Source organism: Rhipicephalus microplus, unplaced genomic scaffold (assembly GCF_043290135.1).
Source record: "Rhipicephalus microplus isolate Deutch F79 unplaced genomic scaffold, USDA_Rmic scaffold_272, whole genome shotgun sequence".
NCBI classification, from domain to species: Eukaryota; Metazoa; Arthropoda; class Arachnida; order Ixodida; family Ixodidae; genus Rhipicephalus; species Rhipicephalus microplus.
In genome coordinates, this window is record NW_027464843.1 from 85,172 (window position 1) to 105,711 (window position 20,540).

Genomic DNA, 20,540 nt, shown 5'->3' on the forward strand with positions numbered 1-20,540 from the left:
GGTTTTGCCATTGTTCCATTTCCCGTTCGCCTAGAAAGACCCACAGGACGCGACACCGCGCGTTAGTCCCAAAAAGGAGTAGACATCCGTGAGCTTTTGACGATGGTCATTAGTGGATTTATTTTGTTTTGAAATTTGCTTTTGACTGTTTAAGTTGTTTTGGATTTTAATGTGTTTTTTAAGAATCTCGTCTACCAAATAGTGTTTAGGTAACACAATTTTGGTTTTGTTCATTTCTTGGGCGTTGTACGTTTAGCTAAGGTAAGCGTTGTGCGATTGCATAAACGACACGCATAGGAGCCTGCGTCATGGTAGATACGTGTAAATGAGCAGGAGCAACGTTATGAACTAATTATGACTGAGCGTAGAGACGCAAAGTTATTGCTTGCGAGATTTTTCAGGATTCATGCGAAACTTTTTTTTGTTGTTCATTTAATGTTTTGTTCGCATGTGTCCGGTGTGTAAGAAAAGCTAGCTCGTGAGTTTATATGTATGCTTTGTGAAAGTGGCAACAGCAAGGGAACGATTAGGTGGTATCTCATCCAGGCAGGAGCACTGTGATGTGCGTTTGCGGATATATAATAAAGATGTTCCTAATGCAGGTGCAGCACGGCAGTTATGCTTTCGTCTTCTCAAAAGGAATTGACGACTGGCTTTGGCGGCACTAAATTTCGGGAACTAAAAGATAGCGTGAAGTAAAATGCTTTATTTTATGAGTATGATACCTGGTGGGTTACGGCGGATTGCTCACGCAAGCACTCGGGTATGCCACGGTGAGCGCATCACTTGACAGTTAGTTTTCTTGAAAGCAGTTTGATGGGAAGATTATTATCGGATCGGGATTAGGAGTTTTGGTGAAACCTCAGAGAAACGTCCCGATTGCTGCTTTGTGTTTGGTAATACCGCTTAAGTAAGGTTGCTTTTGGATAATTTGTCGGACTCGACGTGTCTCAGTGCGGGCAGGGTGCTCTCCCGTGCCTGTGGTGGTGTGTATGAATGCTTTTCCCAGAGGGGAGCCACAAGGAGCGAGAGGGAAAGAGTCCTTGGCTGAGCGTCATCAGCAGTGGCCTGGAAGACCGCACTACACAGCGACACTTCGGGCAACCTGTACAGCTGGTCACCCTCAGGTCGCTTCTCCCGCCGGCGGACGAGCTGTTGTGACCGGCGCCAGAGCGGAAGAGGGAGCGGCGCTCCTTTAATCTTCAAACAAGTAACCGAACGACCGGCTGCCTACTGTTAGGACCGGCGCCAGGTCTGACAATGGATCGGCGTTCCTTTTGATGTTCCTTTTTAGTCGCCAAACGGGCTGGCGGCCTGTGTCCGCCATGTATTGTTCCCCCCTGGCCGGAGGGTGCGGCGTCTTGCCGCCGCGACACCGTGAGCAGTTCGGGAGACCACAAGTGCCGCTTCTTCTTTGGAAGATGACGGCGGCGGCGGCGGCCGGAAATCGTCCCGCTAATTGAACGAGTCGTTCGGCGACCATTTGAAGCTTGTTTACGGCGGCCCTTTCGATGGATGCAGTCATCAACTTCAGACCCCTCGCCCAGCGACACCCCTTGACGAGGAGGAGCCACGTTCGTGCCACATGGCCGTGCAGTGACCACGCTTCAATTTTGAACGTTCACGTGGACCGTGCGTGCTCGTCACCCTCGCGGGTAATGTGTGATCCGTGGTTGGACGGTGCCCTCTGTACGCGGTCCCCGATCTAGGGATCTGGGGAGGACAGACCCTTTATAATGAGCCCCCGCGGCTCATTCGTGTGTGCTTTTTTTCGAGAGCAGAACCGAGCAGAACCATGTAGAACCAAGCACCATGTAGCGCTATGTTAGGAGACATGTAGAGGCCTGCCACGTTTGAGAGCTCACCGTGTAGGGAGTTCGCAATGTACATATTGTAAATAAACCCTCTTCAAGTCTCTCTTCCTCCTGCCTCGACAACTTCATCCCGGACCTCCGGTGTCTGGAAACCCCGGTCGCAACAACACTCGCCGACGGCCGGTTCCCCATCCAAAAAGCGAGCGTGGGCGCGCCTACCCAGGGCCCGCCTCGCAGCAAAGTGTTGAGGGCGAGAAGGAAAAGGGGCTGCCGAAATGCGGGGGTCGCTCCTTCTGCCTTCGGGTGCACTCTTTCACGCGAGAGACGTACACAACCCTCTCTACAACACTGAACTCTTCCTGGTTTGTTATGATTTTCAGCGGCACACGACTGGATTTTTTTTTTTTCCGCGGTTGGTCCCATACGAAAGTAAACAGTTTCGAGAGTTATCTGAGCCCCGTGATGACTGACGCTAGGCAGCAGACGAGAGCGGCGCTTCCGCATATCAAGGGCGGAGCGGCGCCCTCGAAAAAAGAGCGCTGACCAAAGAGTGCACCGGTATATCTTAATTGAAGATGACCACGTGATGATTGGCAGTCGTTAGATACTTTATATCACGGCTTTCTGTGCTCGTTTGATTCAACAATGACACTAAATAACGCTCCAACAGCGCCGACTTGCGAGCGATAGAGTGCTGTTGCGAACGACGGACCGATCCCACAGCTGCCAACCACTGTTGCGAAAGACGGCGACGCCAACACGGCCCCGGAGGCGCCACTGCTTTCAACTCCGCCGGGAAGGTCACCAGCCGTTTGGTAGCGTATGTTTATCAGCTCGCGACTGCTTCTGCGCAGAGCTGATAAGACGAGCGGACGAGACGACGGTGAGTTAAACAAGGTTTATGTACAGCATATTTACAGAGGCGTTACAATTTCGGCACTGGGGCCGACAGAGACTCGAAGAGCCGAGCTCTTCTCTCTAACACATAGGTCAGTCTTTCGCCTAAGACCGCTGACTCACACACATGTCGGCACTCCGACACGGGGACGCCTCTCACATAGGACCGCCGATCGCGACGCGCCGCAGGGCTTCTTTTATTTACACCGGGTCCAACCAAAATGTCCAATCAGAAGCGCCGCTGGTCGTCCGGGCAGATTCCGCCAATGGGGGTCGCCGCGCCATGCGTCAGACCACCCGACACGCGGCCGCCGGCTCGCTGTCACGTGCGCCGCTGACTCACTGCACCTGGGCCAGAGGGGCGCCGCGCGTGTTCACGCCGTCGAGGTGATCGCGCCAGGCAGACTGCGGGCTGGCCTTGACCCAGATTGCCTTTTTCCGAGGCACGGACGTTTGACGAGGACTCGCTGGCATAACAGTGCTCTACCTCCCGGAAAGACAGGCTCCTGTCTTACTGAAGTACTTACAGTAGCATGTCGAATGCAGTTTCCGGTCACCTGAGGTACACCGTACCTGCCCCGGGTGACACGGAAGGACCCTCAGCCTTACTTCATTAGCAACCAGCAATTCGGCCAATAATATCTATACTTTACGGTTAGGCATTGCGAAGGCACGCACATATGACAGAGATGGCTTCGTATCTTCAAATGACGTCTTCTGCCTGGAGGCGCTGTGTTATAGATAGCGCCATCTAACAGCATTGTAAAGAGGTGCCTGCACCGGGTCATTTCCAGTTATAAAAAGCGCCATCCCCCCCCCCCCCCCTTTTTTTTTAGCAAAGCATAGGAACCACCCACTTTTTCGTTCATACACTCTAAGCCGAAAAAGACTAAAGTGGGGTATGCCATTGGTCCTTTATAGGTCTAAATGCGCTGCCACAGATTTTGAACCAATATTGGACTAACTGCGGGAGTAACTGCAAGGGCTCAACTGTTACCCCAAGCACTTACTCCACTTGGTTTAAATGTTGGCCCCAGTAGAATGCTCCAGCGGGACTAACAGTTCAACCGTCTGGACCAATGGCAAAAAAAAAAAATAGCGACACTGCGTTTGTGCAGTATATTTTATGTTTATTCCAATTTAATCAGCACTGAAGATCATAGTATGTTATTCATGCAACACACACACACACACACACACACATACATACGCACTATTATTTCAAAGTAACACACCGCAAACACTGACTGCCCGCGCTGTACTACAGAAAACAGACTCTCGGGTATATATAGCACAGTATTTTGACCTCCCATCTAGTGCCAGTGGGCGACTTTTACTTGGCTTAAGAAAACAATAAATATTGACACCGTAACGCGAAAATTTACATGGGCTTATTCGTAGCACCGATGCGCATCGATCTTTTAATATGGATCCATCTAATCTTCAACATGCCTCCAGCCCGAGAATACAAATTATCAGCTGGTATTCGATCATGTCGGCCGAACCAGCGTTCGCAGTGCTGGCGCACGAGTCCGCAAACACAAACATAGCAGCAGCGCTTGTGCGGGAAAGCCGGCGAAGCATGCCACAGGCGCCCCGCCGATGCCATACCGTGTCGGCTTGCCGACGGCGTCGCTAGGCTTACGACGAGTACGGCTAAACGACCGCCGGCGATCGCAACATGCGGCTCGCGTGAAATTTTCGTCGTCGTTATTTTATAGTCACAAATGAACAATAGGTAAGTGCCCCATGTTCGCTGTGTCTTACGGAGTGATGTAGATATCTGTATACTTACAGCGACGAGACCGTTCGCAGGCACGGTTCTTTCATCGTGCTGGTAAGGCACAATCTGTGTAACGCTGGCCGCACGATTAGTCGTATCCGCGATTGCCTACACGTTGGATTTTTGATAACGATTGTCGCATGGATAAAAAGACATAAGTTTGCCTGAGCTACTATTTTTGTGAACTTGTACGCGACGTTTCCTTCGCTTGTGCCGGCAATGCACTCACACCGGCAGCCCGCTTGATACCGATGACGTACGAAGCCTACTTTTCCTATATATCGCTTTGAACTTGTGTTCACTGTGTGGGTACACGACCGCTGATGAACAGCTTACCTTTATTAGCATTGTCAGTGTTCACCGTAGTTCGAACTTATTCAGCACATTAAAGCGAGTTCTCGGCATTGCCCGTGTTTGCGGAGACTTTCACTTGGCTTCGGCTCGCCCGTGCCGGCATGGTGGAAACGCGAGGGCACTTGCTGTGTGCACTGACAGCGTGTTGTACTACTTTCCTCTCATAACATCTTCTATTCGTTTCATAGTGCTTCACTTTCACAGTGGCGTATAGCCTATTTACCTTGTTTTCATGATCGCTGACCACGCCGAGCATTGCAGTGCAGCATCGACAGGAGGCGATCGCGGCGCAGTTGCCCTCCCCGTTGGTCCCTTCATTGCCGGGCGTTTGCGCAAGACACGCATTGTCACACATTTAGTTTCTGTTGGACGAACCGTTCGTCCATTGGTTTAACGACTGCAGTTAGTCCGACTTTGCCGAATTTCGGCTTAGAGTGTAGCGTCGCATTGTCCGCACAACATAATAAACACTTCCGATTTTTACAATTACGTATCTATGAGTTTCTAAATATACACGTTGTCTAACGTTTGCGCATTGATGTTGTACCTCAAGTATGCGTAACATTTGTTTTTATTTTATTGACAATGTTCACAAATATAAACGCAGCCGCAAGCTTCAGATGGGTAGGCTTTGAGCACAGGCTTAAACTTTCACCAGATAGCTGAATTGTATGACTGACGGACCGGCCGACTCTCTCTCTCTCTCTCTCTCTCTCTCTCTCTCTCTCTCTCACACACACACACACACACACACACACACACACACACACACACACACACACACACACACACACACACACACACACACACACACACACACACACACACACACACACACACACACAGAGAGAGAGAGAGAGAGAGAGAGAGAGAGAGAGAGAGAGAGACGGACAGGCAGACCGAACTGTTCGCGATGAGGTATCCAGAGACTATCGTCTTTAGAATGATGACATGAGTTATGATTATGTATGGCGTTTATTGGCGCAGGAGCACGTGAGATCCTAATGTTCGCTATACTTAAAGAAATACCATGATCACGTAGGGAAACGCGCCTTAGCGCATATAGGGTATACGACGAAAGTGGGCATATAAAATATAATTTGACTGCTCCAAATGAAAAGACGCGGAAAAGCTTGCCGCACTAAGACATCATACGACATGTAATTACCACTGACATTTTCTCTATTTATTTGTGGTAAGGAAAGGAGACTGTCCATACGAATCTGCAACTTCCACATCACCAGCGCATACAATCGCGCTGTACAGAACCAGGATCATAGACAAGCCGAAGCCCCAAATGTACTTCTAACGACGCATTCAAGCTGAAGTCCTCTACAGCGCAGTATAGACACTGCCTCCTAAGAAAAACAGCGCACTTTTTTCGTTCCCAATGCCGAGAATCATGAGTGGACGCTCGTTGAACGCGTAGTAAACATCTTCTATAGGTACTTTGAACACGCCCCTCTACATGCGATCTCGCGGAGTTTTGAAACAGGACGGCTCGCCTTTCGTCAAGCAACTCCGCTCGTCTATAGTTCAAGGTCAGCGTGAACAGGAAATGCTCGCGAAACTTGGGAGGCAGCGTTACGTCATGCGGACAGCCGGCGCCCAGCAGACGACAGGCACTCCCGGTGTTCCCTTTAACAGTGGACCCCTCTGCACTTCTTCACGTGTCTTCTCACTGCACGATGCTCCTTGCTGATGTCTTTCAGTGCCGGGAATCAGAACTGCATCCACGTGATCAGCAGCGAGACACTTACGTCGTTCCAGGCAACAACGACGGTCAAGCGTTCATATCCTGGAAACAACGAAGTTCGGCAACCTGAACTTACACGTAGCCGGTATGAAACATGAGACTGCCAAACGTAACAGCGCACGACGCCGACATCTGAATATTAACAAGAGGATTGAATGCTGGGCGAGTTGGTAACACACAACTACAAAAAACTGCGCGAAAAAAAAATACAACACAGGATATTAACAAGCAGGCACGCAGCCAAGGGGTTAACTGTTAACTTCACGCGTGGATTGGAACCACTGAAACATGCCGCGCGCTCCGATGGTGCGACTTCCCGTCGCCACGGTGCATCACGTAGTCACGGTCTATCATCGCAACGCGTATGCGCCACCGAAATTCGCAAAATCCTCGCCACTGAGAATGACGAAGGCAACCGTTAGCCCCTAATATTACTCAACAGCTTTCCCTGCACGCTCCGCTTCTCTCCCCCCTTTCTTTGCTCACGTGTTGAGCCGACTAAGCGGGCGCGTTGCGCGATGCCTTTTCCTTCCTCCGTGTTTACTCCTATAGTTCAAGGTCAACGTGCAAAGGAAATCATCCTTCACGAAAATCACCGTCTCGAAAAGCTCAAGCAGCGACGGCGCTGAATTGGGCGCCTCTGCCCATATTTTTTTAATTTCTTTTTTTTAGGTCGGCGGCTCATATAGACCAAAATGACATCGCCTCCCCGCATAAAATACGACTCAGCAGCGGCCATTCGTGCGTGAATTCGACGGGCGCACTCGCCATAAAGCGTGCTCTTTTCCTCTTGGGCAATAGAAAGCGACGATACCGTCCACTCGACAGCGCCGCATTTGCTCGAGAACGGCAGCCACATTACGGGTATTGGTTCTATATAGCTGCACGAGGGCGGTATAGATATACATAAAGTATGCACACACACAAAGCGGAGGGCGCCATGTCCGATTCCATAAAGCCGTGTTCGTTACTAATGCCGGGTCGTGAACGACGCATCTTCGGCCTCAGCCACGTTTCGTGCGGTACTCGGAGAGGCGTATATATAGGCGACTCGAACGCGAGACCACCGTCAGCAAAACGAAAGGGCGAATTTCCGCTCATTTATTAAGGCGAAAGTGTTGGAGTGACACTCACAAGAGTCATTCCATGCCAGCGACCTAGCCATTCTGGCGAACACCTTAAATATACTCGAAAATAATCGTGCTTGTTTACTGCATTGAAAACAATGAATCGGTAGAATATTTCAGAGAATAAAAAGTGGTCACGTGGGTGCCTTCTGAACTTTGTGTGTGTGGCTGTTGGTATATACATTGTTGGTATATATGTTGGTAGTACCGCTCCTTCTTTCTGTGCCAAATTTGGTCTACATGTTACGTTAAGGCGGTTGTGTAAGGTATTGGACGCTCAGTAATGTGAGCGCAATTTTTCTACCACATACGCCTCCAAATATTTAACCAAAATTTGTTACGTTTGTATTTTTTCTATAGCGATTCCACGTTTTGTATGAATATTTGGGCAATCAAAGGCATATTTAGCATATGCCTTTGATTGATTGATTGATTGATTCATTGATTGATTGATTGATTGATTGATTGATTGATTGATTGATTGATTGATGACAGAAGGCATATTTAGCGGCAACAATATTTTTAGACCTCGAGCACGACACCCTACCCACTAATCTACACCGACTATGCTTGAGCGTACACAGTTTCTATCGTGCTCTTTTTGTATCTGGCACACAGCGCGATAAACAAAAACCAGGCAAACAAAGAAAGCAAAAGCGAGAACAAGTAAGAAAACAGTGCACCAGCAGCCTAACTATTCCTTTTGCTTCCATGTCTGCATTTTCGTTAGCATTTCATTTCGCCTAAAGCGCTGGAAAGGCTTCAAAGTTCAGTATTCTGACTAGCCCAGTTAGCTGTTTTCAGAGCGCCCTAAAACCATACCTATTTATTTGGCGGTGCTGCCGATTACACGGACACTCTGAAGTGGCCATCAGGTGTTAGGCTTTATTATTAGCTTTTGTTTTGCTTCAATCGCCGTGCGCTATGCTTTCGTATGTTTTCATTTTCCCTTAAGTGCGTGCATACGCTGGTATAATCAACCTTGCACGCTGTAATGTGCTAGGCACGACTCTCTGCGCACACCTTTCGTAAGAGGCCGGGCCTTCCAAACAGCTCATCAATCGTGACCACTTACAACGCGCACGCCCGCCAGTGCTGGTGGTGGCAGTAGTGGCCGAATGCACACACGCGCACTAAAAATTAAAGAATAAATAAAAATTAACGACTTGCAACTACACAGGCGGCGGACCGATCCATCGCATCGCGATGAAAAACACAGCCCCCACAAGGTTCCACTGGGCCGCATTTGCATAATAAGCATATCCGCGCGCATTCTCAGCACGCGCTATATAAGTGCGCGGTGCTGAATTCTATTCGCGTTTCAACAGCCCTGTGGCAGAGATCGTGATCGTCGTCATCGGGTGTCAGCACATACCCTGCATACGCACAGATAACTCGATATCGTTAAGGAAAACGACAGACAGCGACCAAAACAAAGCGAAATGACATATGGAGTCGATATTCGAAAGTGTCATATGTCAATGACCTTTGGTTTAAGTGAGAGCGTCCTGATATCCGTACGCGCGTGGGCCTTTGACCTTCATGGCAATACGCATTACCCGTCCAGTCTGTATGCTCTTTTCGAGCCATCAGAGTTTCCTAAATCTAGCTAGAGGAAACTATGGCGCTGCGATCGTTCAGCGACCTCGAGGATGATGGGTAGTACATGGATTTTCCTACTCTTCACACTTGCGGGCCTCGAATCAGACTTGTGGCTTCGTTTATTGCAGTGTATCGGTGTTGTTTCAAATGAAAGAACAAACCGCTTTGAACTTCGTGACATTATTCCAATTGGTGAGCCTAACGGATTACTGTGGTGACGCGTAATTGATAAATTATTGCCGATTGTGATTCCGTGATAAAACAGCTTCAAGCCATGCGAAGCCAAACGGAACGTAAAGTACGAACATTAGGCGAATCCATGTACTACTCATAATTACCATGCTCGTTCAAGCGCCATGCGTTGCAAATCCCATAGACACTAGCGCCAGAGTTCCCTCTATGAAAACTCTATGATTCAAACGAATGGGAAGTCTGCCAATTCTATTGCAATGGCGTCTGCTTCTCATTTTCGCACTGCTCGGGAGAGCAGAGTTGTTCCGTTCTTTGTCAGGGCATGCTCGTACAACAAGGAATGCATAATTAGGCATCTAAAACGAAGTTACAGGGGCAAGCATGCACCCTGCCAACGCAGCCATAGCCTTCTCTGCAGAGCGGCGGCTAACAAGCGTAACCCCATAAGAACGCAGTGCCGAGACTGCGACGTCAGCTTTTGTACTTCCGTGCAACAGTCCAGGCGACCCTTCTCTACTTTGCATCAACAAGACCCATTCGTTGCTTCACACCCCTTCGTGCCCAATACAAAAGGGAAGCGTACAACCCACTGCGTCCCTTGCTAAGTAAAGGCCTGACCACCCACACCCGTTGCAGCGAGTGCAGCATGTGGGCGCGGCGCCCCTTCAGAAAGCCACGCGCTGCGACGGGTGCGGGTGCTCAGGCCTTAAAAAGTGCGCCAACCTTAATAATGTCTCGGGTTTAACACTCCAAAAGCACGATATGATTATTAGAGACGCCATGCGAGAGGGGCTTCGGAAATATCGACACCGTAGGGTTCTTTAACGTGCACTAAACCTAAGTTTCGCCTCCATTTCCACCTCCATCGAATATGCAGCCGCCATGGTCGGGATGCGCTTTTCCGGTCCTTCCCAACTCTAGCCGGTGACTTCAGCGCCACGGCGAGTCATGGAGCGAACCACATTCGCAGGGAATAATATCGCAACTAAACCAACCACCGCACAACACCAAAATAGAGGAAGCGCTGACTGCACCACACACAAAACTAACAAAACAGTCGGCGCAGAGATGTCCGCGCACCGTTAGGGACCAAAGCGACTAGGGATGTTCGCGCGTTTCGGTGCCTAGGCCGCGCACGGTCGGCAAAAAAAGCACCTAGCGCTCGGGCGCTCGTATTAGTTCGCGCCGCGACTCGCCGTGGCGCTGCAGTCACCGGCTGGAGTTGGGAGGGATTGTAAAGGCGCGGCCGGGATTCGATCCCGCGACCTTCAGGTTAGCAGTGCAGTGTCATCACCACTGGGCCACATAAGCGGGGCAACTGCAAGTTTGCGTCGTCAATGAATCTTATGAATGGTGGTTCCGGGATGGTAAACAGTTTTTCCCGGTGACCACGCTTTCTTCGTTTGTCGTGCACTGTTTTGCAGCATTCTGGGCTTCTTTTCTAAACGCCGCTCTTAAAACTTAAGTGCTGTTGATTTCATGTGACCTGTCTTCTTGCGCTCTGTTTTTTGGTGGCTTTTTGCATGTTTATTTATTTTTTTCTTCTTTTCGCAAATTTTCGCAAATGGTGGGTCATCAACAAGAAACCACGGCTTATTTTGAATAAGCCAAAGAATAATAACTCAAGTGTTTCTTTGAATTCCGTCTGCCACAGCTCTGTGGGTTAAAAAAATACACAGTAACTATGCAGTGTCTGCATGAGAATTGAGAATTCCTTCATCTAATGAACGCGTGACACGATCAGCGTAGGATAAATAAGCAGCGGAGCAAGCACTTCTAAAGAAACGCCTGGCCTGCGCGGAAGGCAAAGCACATCCACAGCGAAAGCTGGAAGAGTGTCCTTTCAGAGCCTTTTCTAAACACTCTTTGGGTAAATGCTAGAAGTACACTAGCTGGGTACCCATTGCGCCATCAATATTGATAACTTCAGGGCAGTGGGCCGACATTCGCTATGCTATCCAGTCAACTGCTCCGGTCGGCCGGAGTTAAATATGTGTTAAAAGTACTCCGGCTTCGCCACGCAATTCCTCCGGCCAGTCGGAGTGAAAACTTTGCGCCGAAGGTACAGAGTAAAAATTACTCCAAAAGAAGGGATGATAGAGGTCAGGCATTTTACTCCCACCGCGGAGTTTTACAGTGTAAAGTTGTAAAGGTAGCATGTCCGCTTTCAGCACTATCACCCGTGTCCCTTTCTGTTATCTACCGTCTTCGCCGTTTTCGTGCTGTACCCAAACATGTTTAAAGGGGCCCTGATACACTTTTTGACCATGGTCAGGAGATGCTGACGTTATGTGTTGTTTTTGTAGGATTTCATTCTTTGCTTTCAGTGCACGCATGCATACCACACCGAATATGCTGTATGATGGAAAACATATAGCAATAATAATGTCCGTACAATTTTGTTGTATGACATTTGATGTACATAGTATGATGCAGGTCATACACAAGAAGGAATTTTCGTATACATCTTCCCTGGTATTTCGTCATTATTTTTTTCGCGATAGTGGTGTTATGGTTGTTGGACTTTCCTGTTTTTTTTTTTTTTTTTTTTGATGAACGAACATCCACCCGAACGGGGTGAGTGTCAAAGAAGAGAACAGCGTCGAAAGGTATGCGTCGCTTCCTATGCTCTATTTGAACGACACTACTCCCGCATTCCTTACGTATGTTACTGGTTATGCACTCATTTTTTTTTAACAGAACAAGTTCCACCACATTTTTCGCGTTCGGCGGGTCCATTATTCACTCCGCACATCTCTCAGCCGTCGAAACGCGCGGCAGAGAGCGACGGCTGCATCCTTCTTTCGGCACCAAAATGTCGGCTCCCGGAAGTCGCAAGTGCTGAAATGTGAGTTGGACACTCCCCTCTCTTTCTAGTTTTACTTTTTCACTACTTTTTGTTCGTTTTTTTTCTCCCTGCTGCCTTTGGTATGTTCGCCGCGCCCTCTTAAGCATGCAGACTTGCATTTCCTCCTTCATCGTCGCTTTCACCGAAACACTCCAGCGATACACACGAAAGGGTGCCAGCGTATACTTGTAAGGCCCAGTAGGGACATCTAAAAGTCAGAAAAAAATAAAACAAAATAAAACTAAATAACGCGTGCACACAGCTATAGACAAATTCGAAAACTCACCTCAGCTTCCGAAAACACTTCGGCCGGAGAAAACGTCTTCTGGTCGGCGCCGTCTGCAACGATGAGAAAAAAAAAGACGAACGTTAAACAAAAAAACCAGACGACCAGTAAATAGAAACGCAGACGTTGAAGGTAGCGAAAAGCGCAGATGACACAAGGCGCGCTGGCGCTGCTAAGCTAGCAGACGACACGGGTGCCGACAAGCGCTTCGCCAGTCACGGGAAATGGGAAAAAACAAAAGTAACGCAAAAAAGAAAAAAAATTGATGGGAACGGTAGGCGGGGTTCGGCAGGACGGTTCGTAAGGGGAGCCATTCTCAAAACAAAGCTACAAACCTACGCGGAGCAAAAAGAAGAAATACACGTTAAACGAGGGAAAAAAGCAAACAAGAAAGTAATCTAAAAGCAGCTCGTGAGACAGATGAGGAGAGCGAACGCAGACCCCTATATACATCACGTTGTGAACTCTCTCGCCACGACCCTCTCTCTTAGCTCCCGTGTAAACCACAACTCAATCTTTCGGCAGGGTTATTTAGCGCGGGCGCCTCCCGTCGAAAGGCCGACGACGACCGAAAAGCAGCGAGAAAACCCCACGAGCGCAAAGGCACACAGCCGAGTCGCAAGTAGCACGAAAAGGTGATCTGGTTTGTGTCAGCGGTTTACTTACTCTGCAGATTCGGACGGAATTCTGTGTGCCAGAAGGCCAAGCAGATTTCAGCCCAGCCCAGACGCTTGTAAAGGTGAAAGCTTCAGATGTCTCATTAACCACTAAAATCGACCAGCATCCCACGTCGGCGGCGCCAATACGAGTGATGCAAAGAATCGTCACGTCACCGTATGACGTCATCGTCACGCCAGATCACGTGACCCTACATGGCTTCATTGTTTGGTCAAATGTGAGCCGATACCGGGGGCATTGCAAGCCCGCCCGAGAGGCAGAATGTCGGAGTTTCCTATAAGTACACTAGAGGGAACTCTGGCGCTAATGTCCATGGGAGCTGCCAAACATGCCGCGTCAGCCAGCATGAGAATGATAGGTATGCACACAAGTTTGTCTTATTTTCGTTCTTTCGGCTCCGTTTAGCTTCCGCGTGACCTGGAGCCACTTATTCACGAGACGAAAATAAGCAAACGTTGTGCAGTTGCACTTTACCACCTTAACCTTTTTATTTTAGGCTAGCCAATTTCACTCGGGTACCGAAGTTCACGGCTCTCCGTTCCTTTATTCATTGCAAAACCAAAATGCAGCCATAAACAAAACCACAAGTGCGTTACAAGCTTGCAAGAACGAAGACTAGGCGAATCCGTGCACTACTCATCATTCCCACGGTGGTTGAACGATCGCCCATGGTGGTTGAACGAAATGAAGTTGTGACCATCCAAAGCTATCAAGTAAAAGTTCTGTTCTGTTTTGCTGTGGAGAGGCTGAGATCCATATTAACTCGGCTACTCCATATCAATAAGTTCTGCAGCAAAAGAGAGAGAGAGAGAGAGAGAATAATACTGAACAGTACCCCAAAAATTAACAATCCGAAATAATAAAATAAAACATAATAGCACACTGAAACACGTTGAAATACATGCCAGTGCACAGTTTGCTTGCAGCAGTTCACACTGTCATGGTGCCGCAACACAATGCTACGGAGGTTCGCTAAAGTGTGTGTGTGTGTGTGTGTGTGCGCGCGCGCGCTCGTTGGAAACAGAAAGCAAAAAAAAAATTGCGAGAAATCCCTCGCTCACAAGTGCGAAAGAATCATCTTTTATTATTTAGTGCAAATACGCAGCCTTCCGCATACTACGAGGTAAAAATTTGACGCTGGACAAATGTTCGTCAACCCTCCCAGAGGTTGGCTTGTTTGCGATCATTTCAGTAAAAGCAGCAACCTACAACGGTGGTGGCGCCACCTAGTAGCGCGAACACGAGTTTCCACGCCGGGCGCGCCATCATCGCAGGTGGTCAACTTCGTGAACTAGAATCTCCGAAGCCACCCTACGCGCCAAATTTAAATCGACGGCGTGCAGATGACGCGGCAACATTCCCACAAAGCTCGTCAAAAATAGCCGAATAAAAGAACACTTATTCACGTATTCGGCCGCTCCTTCGCACAATCTACTTGTCCAGCTACTCCGAGAATCCTGGGCTCATCCAAGTAAGTTGCACCGCCAGCATGTCAGCTGTTCTTTACGGTCATTTACGCGCTTACTTTTCGGGATCGTGTAGGAGCAAAGGCCGTATTCTGAGTTGTGATCACCACAACCCCTCCTCCCCTTCATTAGCCAAACGATGGCGCCAATCTAGTCATATACATTTTCAAAGTACTACTGGTGACTGTTTATTGTGCAGTCATACTACAAAGCATGTTTTTTTTTTGTTTTTTTGCGATAAAGCAGCCGATTATAGTTACTGTGTTCGATTTCAACAATCGCCGACCTCTCAGCAAGTTTAATCAGCCATAGGAGTTTCCTTACTGTGTAGGGAGATGACTCCGAGCAAATGCGAACCTCTGGAAGTTCTTTAACCTTTTGTGCGACAGTATATGGCATATAAGCCCGCTTCTCCGTCTGCAGGAAAACTTTTCTCTCACGTCACGCGTTGCAATTAGTGCAACGCTATAGGTTATTCATATCTTACCCAGGTCTTCGTAATCTCAAGGAAACCTTTTTTATATTTTTTACTTATATTACAGCAACAGGCCACAGAGGCGACCCTGAAGCCTCACAAGAGGCGACCCTGAAGGTGATCTTCTGCTCAAATGACAGGTCCACACAACAAGCTTTTTCTTCTTTCTTTCTTCACCGTTTTATCCCAAATACATGTTGATGAGACAGAGAAACAGTGCTTTCACAAGTTTTTCAAGGCACTCTCACAAAATTTTTAGTTAGTGAAAAGTGAAGTACTGCCTGGACTTTCATTACCTTGGTTTTAAACTATTTTTCGTAGTATATACGACTAAACCACGGCCGCTTTTTATATCAGCGGTACAAAAATGTAGGTGAACCTACGAAGGGATAATGCCGATTTTCCCATGGCTCGCCTACCGACATCGACACTATAGCTTGACACCAGACTGCCCAATACTGAACCCGGTGACTCGACCCAGCAGTCTGGCTAGTTTTGATGACGTCAGGTACAAACACTTCCGAAACTCCCGTCTATACATCACCAACAGGGCTAAGGCTCGGCCGTTTAAAAGTCACAATATCTTGGGCGAGTGCATGGCGAGAACCTAGAACCTCATACCGTGTTGTGACGTCAAAGTCAATAAAAGAATGGAATAAATTACCTTCCAAGATTGCTACGATAACAGGGTCTCCTTGTTTATTTCAGAACTGCTCACGTATTTAGAACCATGTAACCTTAACAATTATGCTTTATCTGATGTTTGCTCTTGTTGTACTTATTGCCTTGTCATTACGTTTTATCAATTACTGTACTATAAGAATTATATGAACCTGCTGTTATTCATTCTCTGTAAAAATTGTATTTATGCCCTCTTTCCTATGTAATTCCCCTAGAGGGCCCTCAGGGTACTTGAACGAATAAATAAAAATAAATGAAGTATCGTGCAAATTTACTCTATTGTATAAATAAAATAACCTTGTTTTGTAGATATATGCACTCCCATTTGTAATGTCTATTGACCCTGTGGGTAAATAAATAAATAAATAATTATAAGTACAAGGTTATGGATGTAATCAGTCTTGTGAATCTACGCGAACTGCACCGTAAAACAACCTCAATAAAGTGTTGAACTCCTTGACGGCCCTCTAGGGCTCGTCCCGCCATCTGTCGATCGACCCGCAAAACGACGCCTGTGCCACGAATGAAAAAAAAAAGTAAAAGCGGCATCGCTACTGGAGTCCTTTCTACTTATCGATCCTGGCCCGTATAAACTGCCACTTATGCCTCGCTGCCGCTCCTCGCGAGGTGGTGCGGTGCAGCTTTTGAAAGCAAAAAGAAAAAAGATAACGAAAAAAGGAAGAGACGGGGACAGCTGGATTCCGCCGCAGCGACCTCACGCGGCGAACGAGCGACGTCGACCGGGAAAATAAAGCGCGCGGAATCCGGAGAACGTTAACACGACCTGACGACTGCGTTCGATCATTCTCCTTTACGATAACCTTTTCTGAAGTCGAAGCGTAAACTACGACTACCTTGAAGTCATCTTGAATTTGCCTTTGACCCTTTGAAATGGCACCCATGAAGAACTTCCGCTAAATGGGTCAGGTCAAGTCAATACTGCTTTATTTCAAGGCATTCGATATTCTATCGCAACAAAAATAATGCCATACTATGTTGATTTATGTGCGTTTTAATACCTACTTACATTTAAATTTTAAATAAATATCCACTGATTAAGCCATTCATGTCATGTATTCGCATTAATATAACGAAATCTCAGGCTAGAAATAAAATCGAAATCCGTTTTCGCTTTCATCCGATACGAGCAAAGAAAAAGTATATTTTTCCCGCGGCATCCGCATATCTCACATGCCGCCATTACAGCGTTTTACAATACGACAGAACTGTCACAAGCCGTACAGAAAGAAGCGCTACTATAAGCTGTCACACATGAAAGGAAAAACGCATGAGAGCGGGGAAAATCTGCGCAAATAAGGCCTACGGGTTTCGAGAATGTCGTCAGTGCTCTTACCACGTCGGCGGTGTCAAAGCACTCGGGAAACGCGATTCGTCTGCAATGAGCCACGCAAGTTGTAATCGGAATTGAAACGAAGCAGAATACCAAAAACAGTGAAAAAACCATCTTTTTTGTATAGATATTCTTTCAGTCGCCACTGAATGCATTTTGCACTGAAATTTCATACCCAGGCCCATGAGATAAAAGAAAAAAAAATAGCCAGCGCAGCTGTTGCCACAATGCGTGCGGGCTTTCCGCCCCTCGTATGCGATCGAGTAGTCTGAGCACCTTAAACCGAGCACGCGTACGGAAATGCTTGCAGCACTGACCCAGGCATAGCTGGACGGCGCTATATGTTTGAAGCGGTATGAACCACTTGTGCAAAGTATTCTGCACAACCATGAACAAATATATCATAGCGGCATTTCTTTCTGTAATGCCGCTTAGGAGCCCCCTGCTGGCTCTGTGTGACAAAAGAACCATTGCACTGTACCCATTTAGAGACCAATTGCGTAGTGCTATATTCTTCAGCCACGGTGTAGCACACACTGCGACTGTAGCGCACGATTTTAGCGACGCAGTGACGTTCACCTTCGTGGCGACTAAACACGGGGACAAATAAAGAAAGAGAGGCTCTTGAAAAGATGGCAGCTCAGGTCGAACGAGTCGCACAATGCAGACTACGCAAAATAAAGGAGAAAAAAAAAATACCCGGTATGCTCGAGGCCTAAAACGGAGCAGACGACAGGCACGCAGAAGACCAGTCGGACCGGACATCGTCTTCTGGAAGGCAGAGCAGACGATTTTGCGATATCCGTTCGCAGGAAGTGCACATAAACACAAGTAAAGCACGCAAAGCGTCAAAGATCGCATCGACGAAGAGGTCAGGCGTGTGCTTTCGCCTTCCGGTCGGGAGGGAGGTCGACTGTATCCGCGAGCGGCCGTTATTATCGTCGCCATTACTTTATATACTCGGAGGTAACGGCACGAACGTGACACCGATTGGACGACGGCATCCCGCGGCTGCTCACGGCCCTGGCGAGGGTGAAGACTCGGAAAGAGGTAATGCGAAACAGAGAACGCGGAAACAGAAAATGTCGTTAAAATCGAACTTGCGGAGTGAGTGCATCACGAGGAAAAGAGGGAGAGAGCCAGAGAGGAACGCAATCACGCCATCTACCGGCGAAGCGAAGATATGAGCTGAAAACAAAGAGACGGATCGAGCGAAACACCACACCTCGACGACACGAAATGGGTGTGTGCACTTTTGGAGCGGTCAGCGGCCCGGCTATTACGGCACACACAGGGCGTTGATATAAAGCGCGCGAGCTAGCTCCGCAGCGAACGGCGCTGCAGTCGTGCTGTTTGCACTATTGAAGCTCGTTCACATCTGCGAATATAGAGCCGGTGATGCGACCAAGCTGGTCGCAAGCAGCCGTTTTGGACGCAAAGCGATCAAAACAACTGTTTGCGGATCGCCGGTTAGCGAATCACCGGATCAAAGTTGACTTCATAGCTTCGCAGCTCGATCTTTCACTCGCGCGACCATAGTCGCAAACCGTTGAGTCAATCACACGTGCAAGAGCCGGACTGGCAGTGGCAATGCGAACCATATCCGAGCAGGCGTGAATTCACACCGGCGTGGATTAATTGATTCCTCGCGGCTGTAAGTCGCACGCCGGTGTGAATTAGACTAGTCACTGTACTAACGCTAGTCTTTCCCTAGAATTATTCCAGTTTACACGCTACGGCTCAACGGAGAGGTATACAATATTCACGGAGGGAAACGCAGCCACGTAATGCACGTACTTCAATTTCCAGCATCTATACTTTTGACTCGAACGTTAGAGCCAAAGTCACATTTAGCAGCTTCCGCTGCATCTACATGACGCGGTTGTCTCGAACAGTTGCTCATATAGCACTGAACGCGTGATGGGAAACGGGGGGTGGCGAACATTGTAGGTACAGCACAACAAAAATATAAGAAAAAACATTGGTGACAAGAAAGACCACCGGATTTCAACTGACGAGTTGTGGCGCATGTGCACGGTTCCTGCACCTCTATAAAGGCGGTCGGATCTTCTGCTCATTTACTTTTGTGTGCTTACGATATTTACATGTATAGCACCTAGCCCCAATCAAGCTATTAGGCAACAGCCGTGGTGGAACAGTGTATGCCAGCTGCTGACCCGAAGGTCGCGGGTTCGATACCGGAGGTCGCATTTCGGCGGAGGCGAAATGTAAAGAATTCCGTGTAATGCGTGACATCTGAGCACGCTTAAGAACACCACATGGTCGACATTTCCCGAGCCCGCCCCAACGGCGTCTTATAATCGTATCTTCGTTTTGTGACGCAAACCACAGACATTATTATTAAGGCAACAACCGCCTTACGTCGCATAGAGTCGAGAAATTTAGAGATTTGACGAGAAGCCGCGAGATGAAGGCCCCTCGCCACGAATAATGCAACAAGCCAGCTAAGTAAGAAATTCTTGCTAAAGGACACGTTATACCTAACTGCATGCACGTGGGCCGACCAATTAACCCAAGTCTTATAACCGCTAAATAACACACCTGGTCCCTTGCGAAGCCACATCATCGAGCGGCATCGTCAAAGGAGGCAGCGCAAGATGCACGTGCGATGCTTGGAAATAAAAAGGGTACTGATTTTAAATATTTTTCGGTTGTTGCTTTGATACGGGTGTCGAAAACCCTAAAGAAATCGTCGTGGTCACCGAAAGATGTCGTTATTAGCGCTATTTTAAAACGATTTTGGTTTCACTACCGAAATGGTGGCTTCGCAGTGACGTGCAAAGGGGGGTCTGACGTCACAAGAAAACTGCAACTCGCAACATACTATCAACAACAGCCCGTTTGCTATCAGCCCCACGTAAACAACGACGAGTGAACAACGATAGCGATTTCTGCGATTTTTCACGCAGGACGAACATTTCTCGAACCCAGAGAACTGTATTCACTTGTCATGTCGATTGCGGTGGGGCTGGCATGACAATACTAGGCAGCGAAAAGTAAAGTATTGTTCTCTGGTTCCGGTGTGTGGAGAATGGTCGTAGCGCACATCATGCAAACGAAAGGTGTCCTTTTTTCGGGTGCCTCAAAGTCATATGTCAAGCCTCCTTCAAGACACCTCACGGAGTACACGCATTCCGTGCACGCAAGATGGCACGTTCCTTTGGCCACCTATATGATGTTCATCCCTCAACTTCCACATCTGTCTAAGT

General features: G+C 48.1%; 1 protein-coding gene across 1 annotated transcript in view; it reads right to left on the bottom strand.

Moving 5' to 3' along the window:
• Positions 1-20,540, bottom strand: part of LOC142793055 (uncharacterized) — a 186,289-nt gene that overhangs the window by 76,040 nt on the left and 89,709 nt on the right. The window contains exon 3 of the mRNA XM_075885730.1: positions 12,660-12,712. Within this exon, the coding sequence (XP_075741845.1) occupies positions 12,660-12,712 (53 nt within the window). The remainder of the gene's footprint in view (positions 1-12,659; positions 12,713-20,540) is intronic.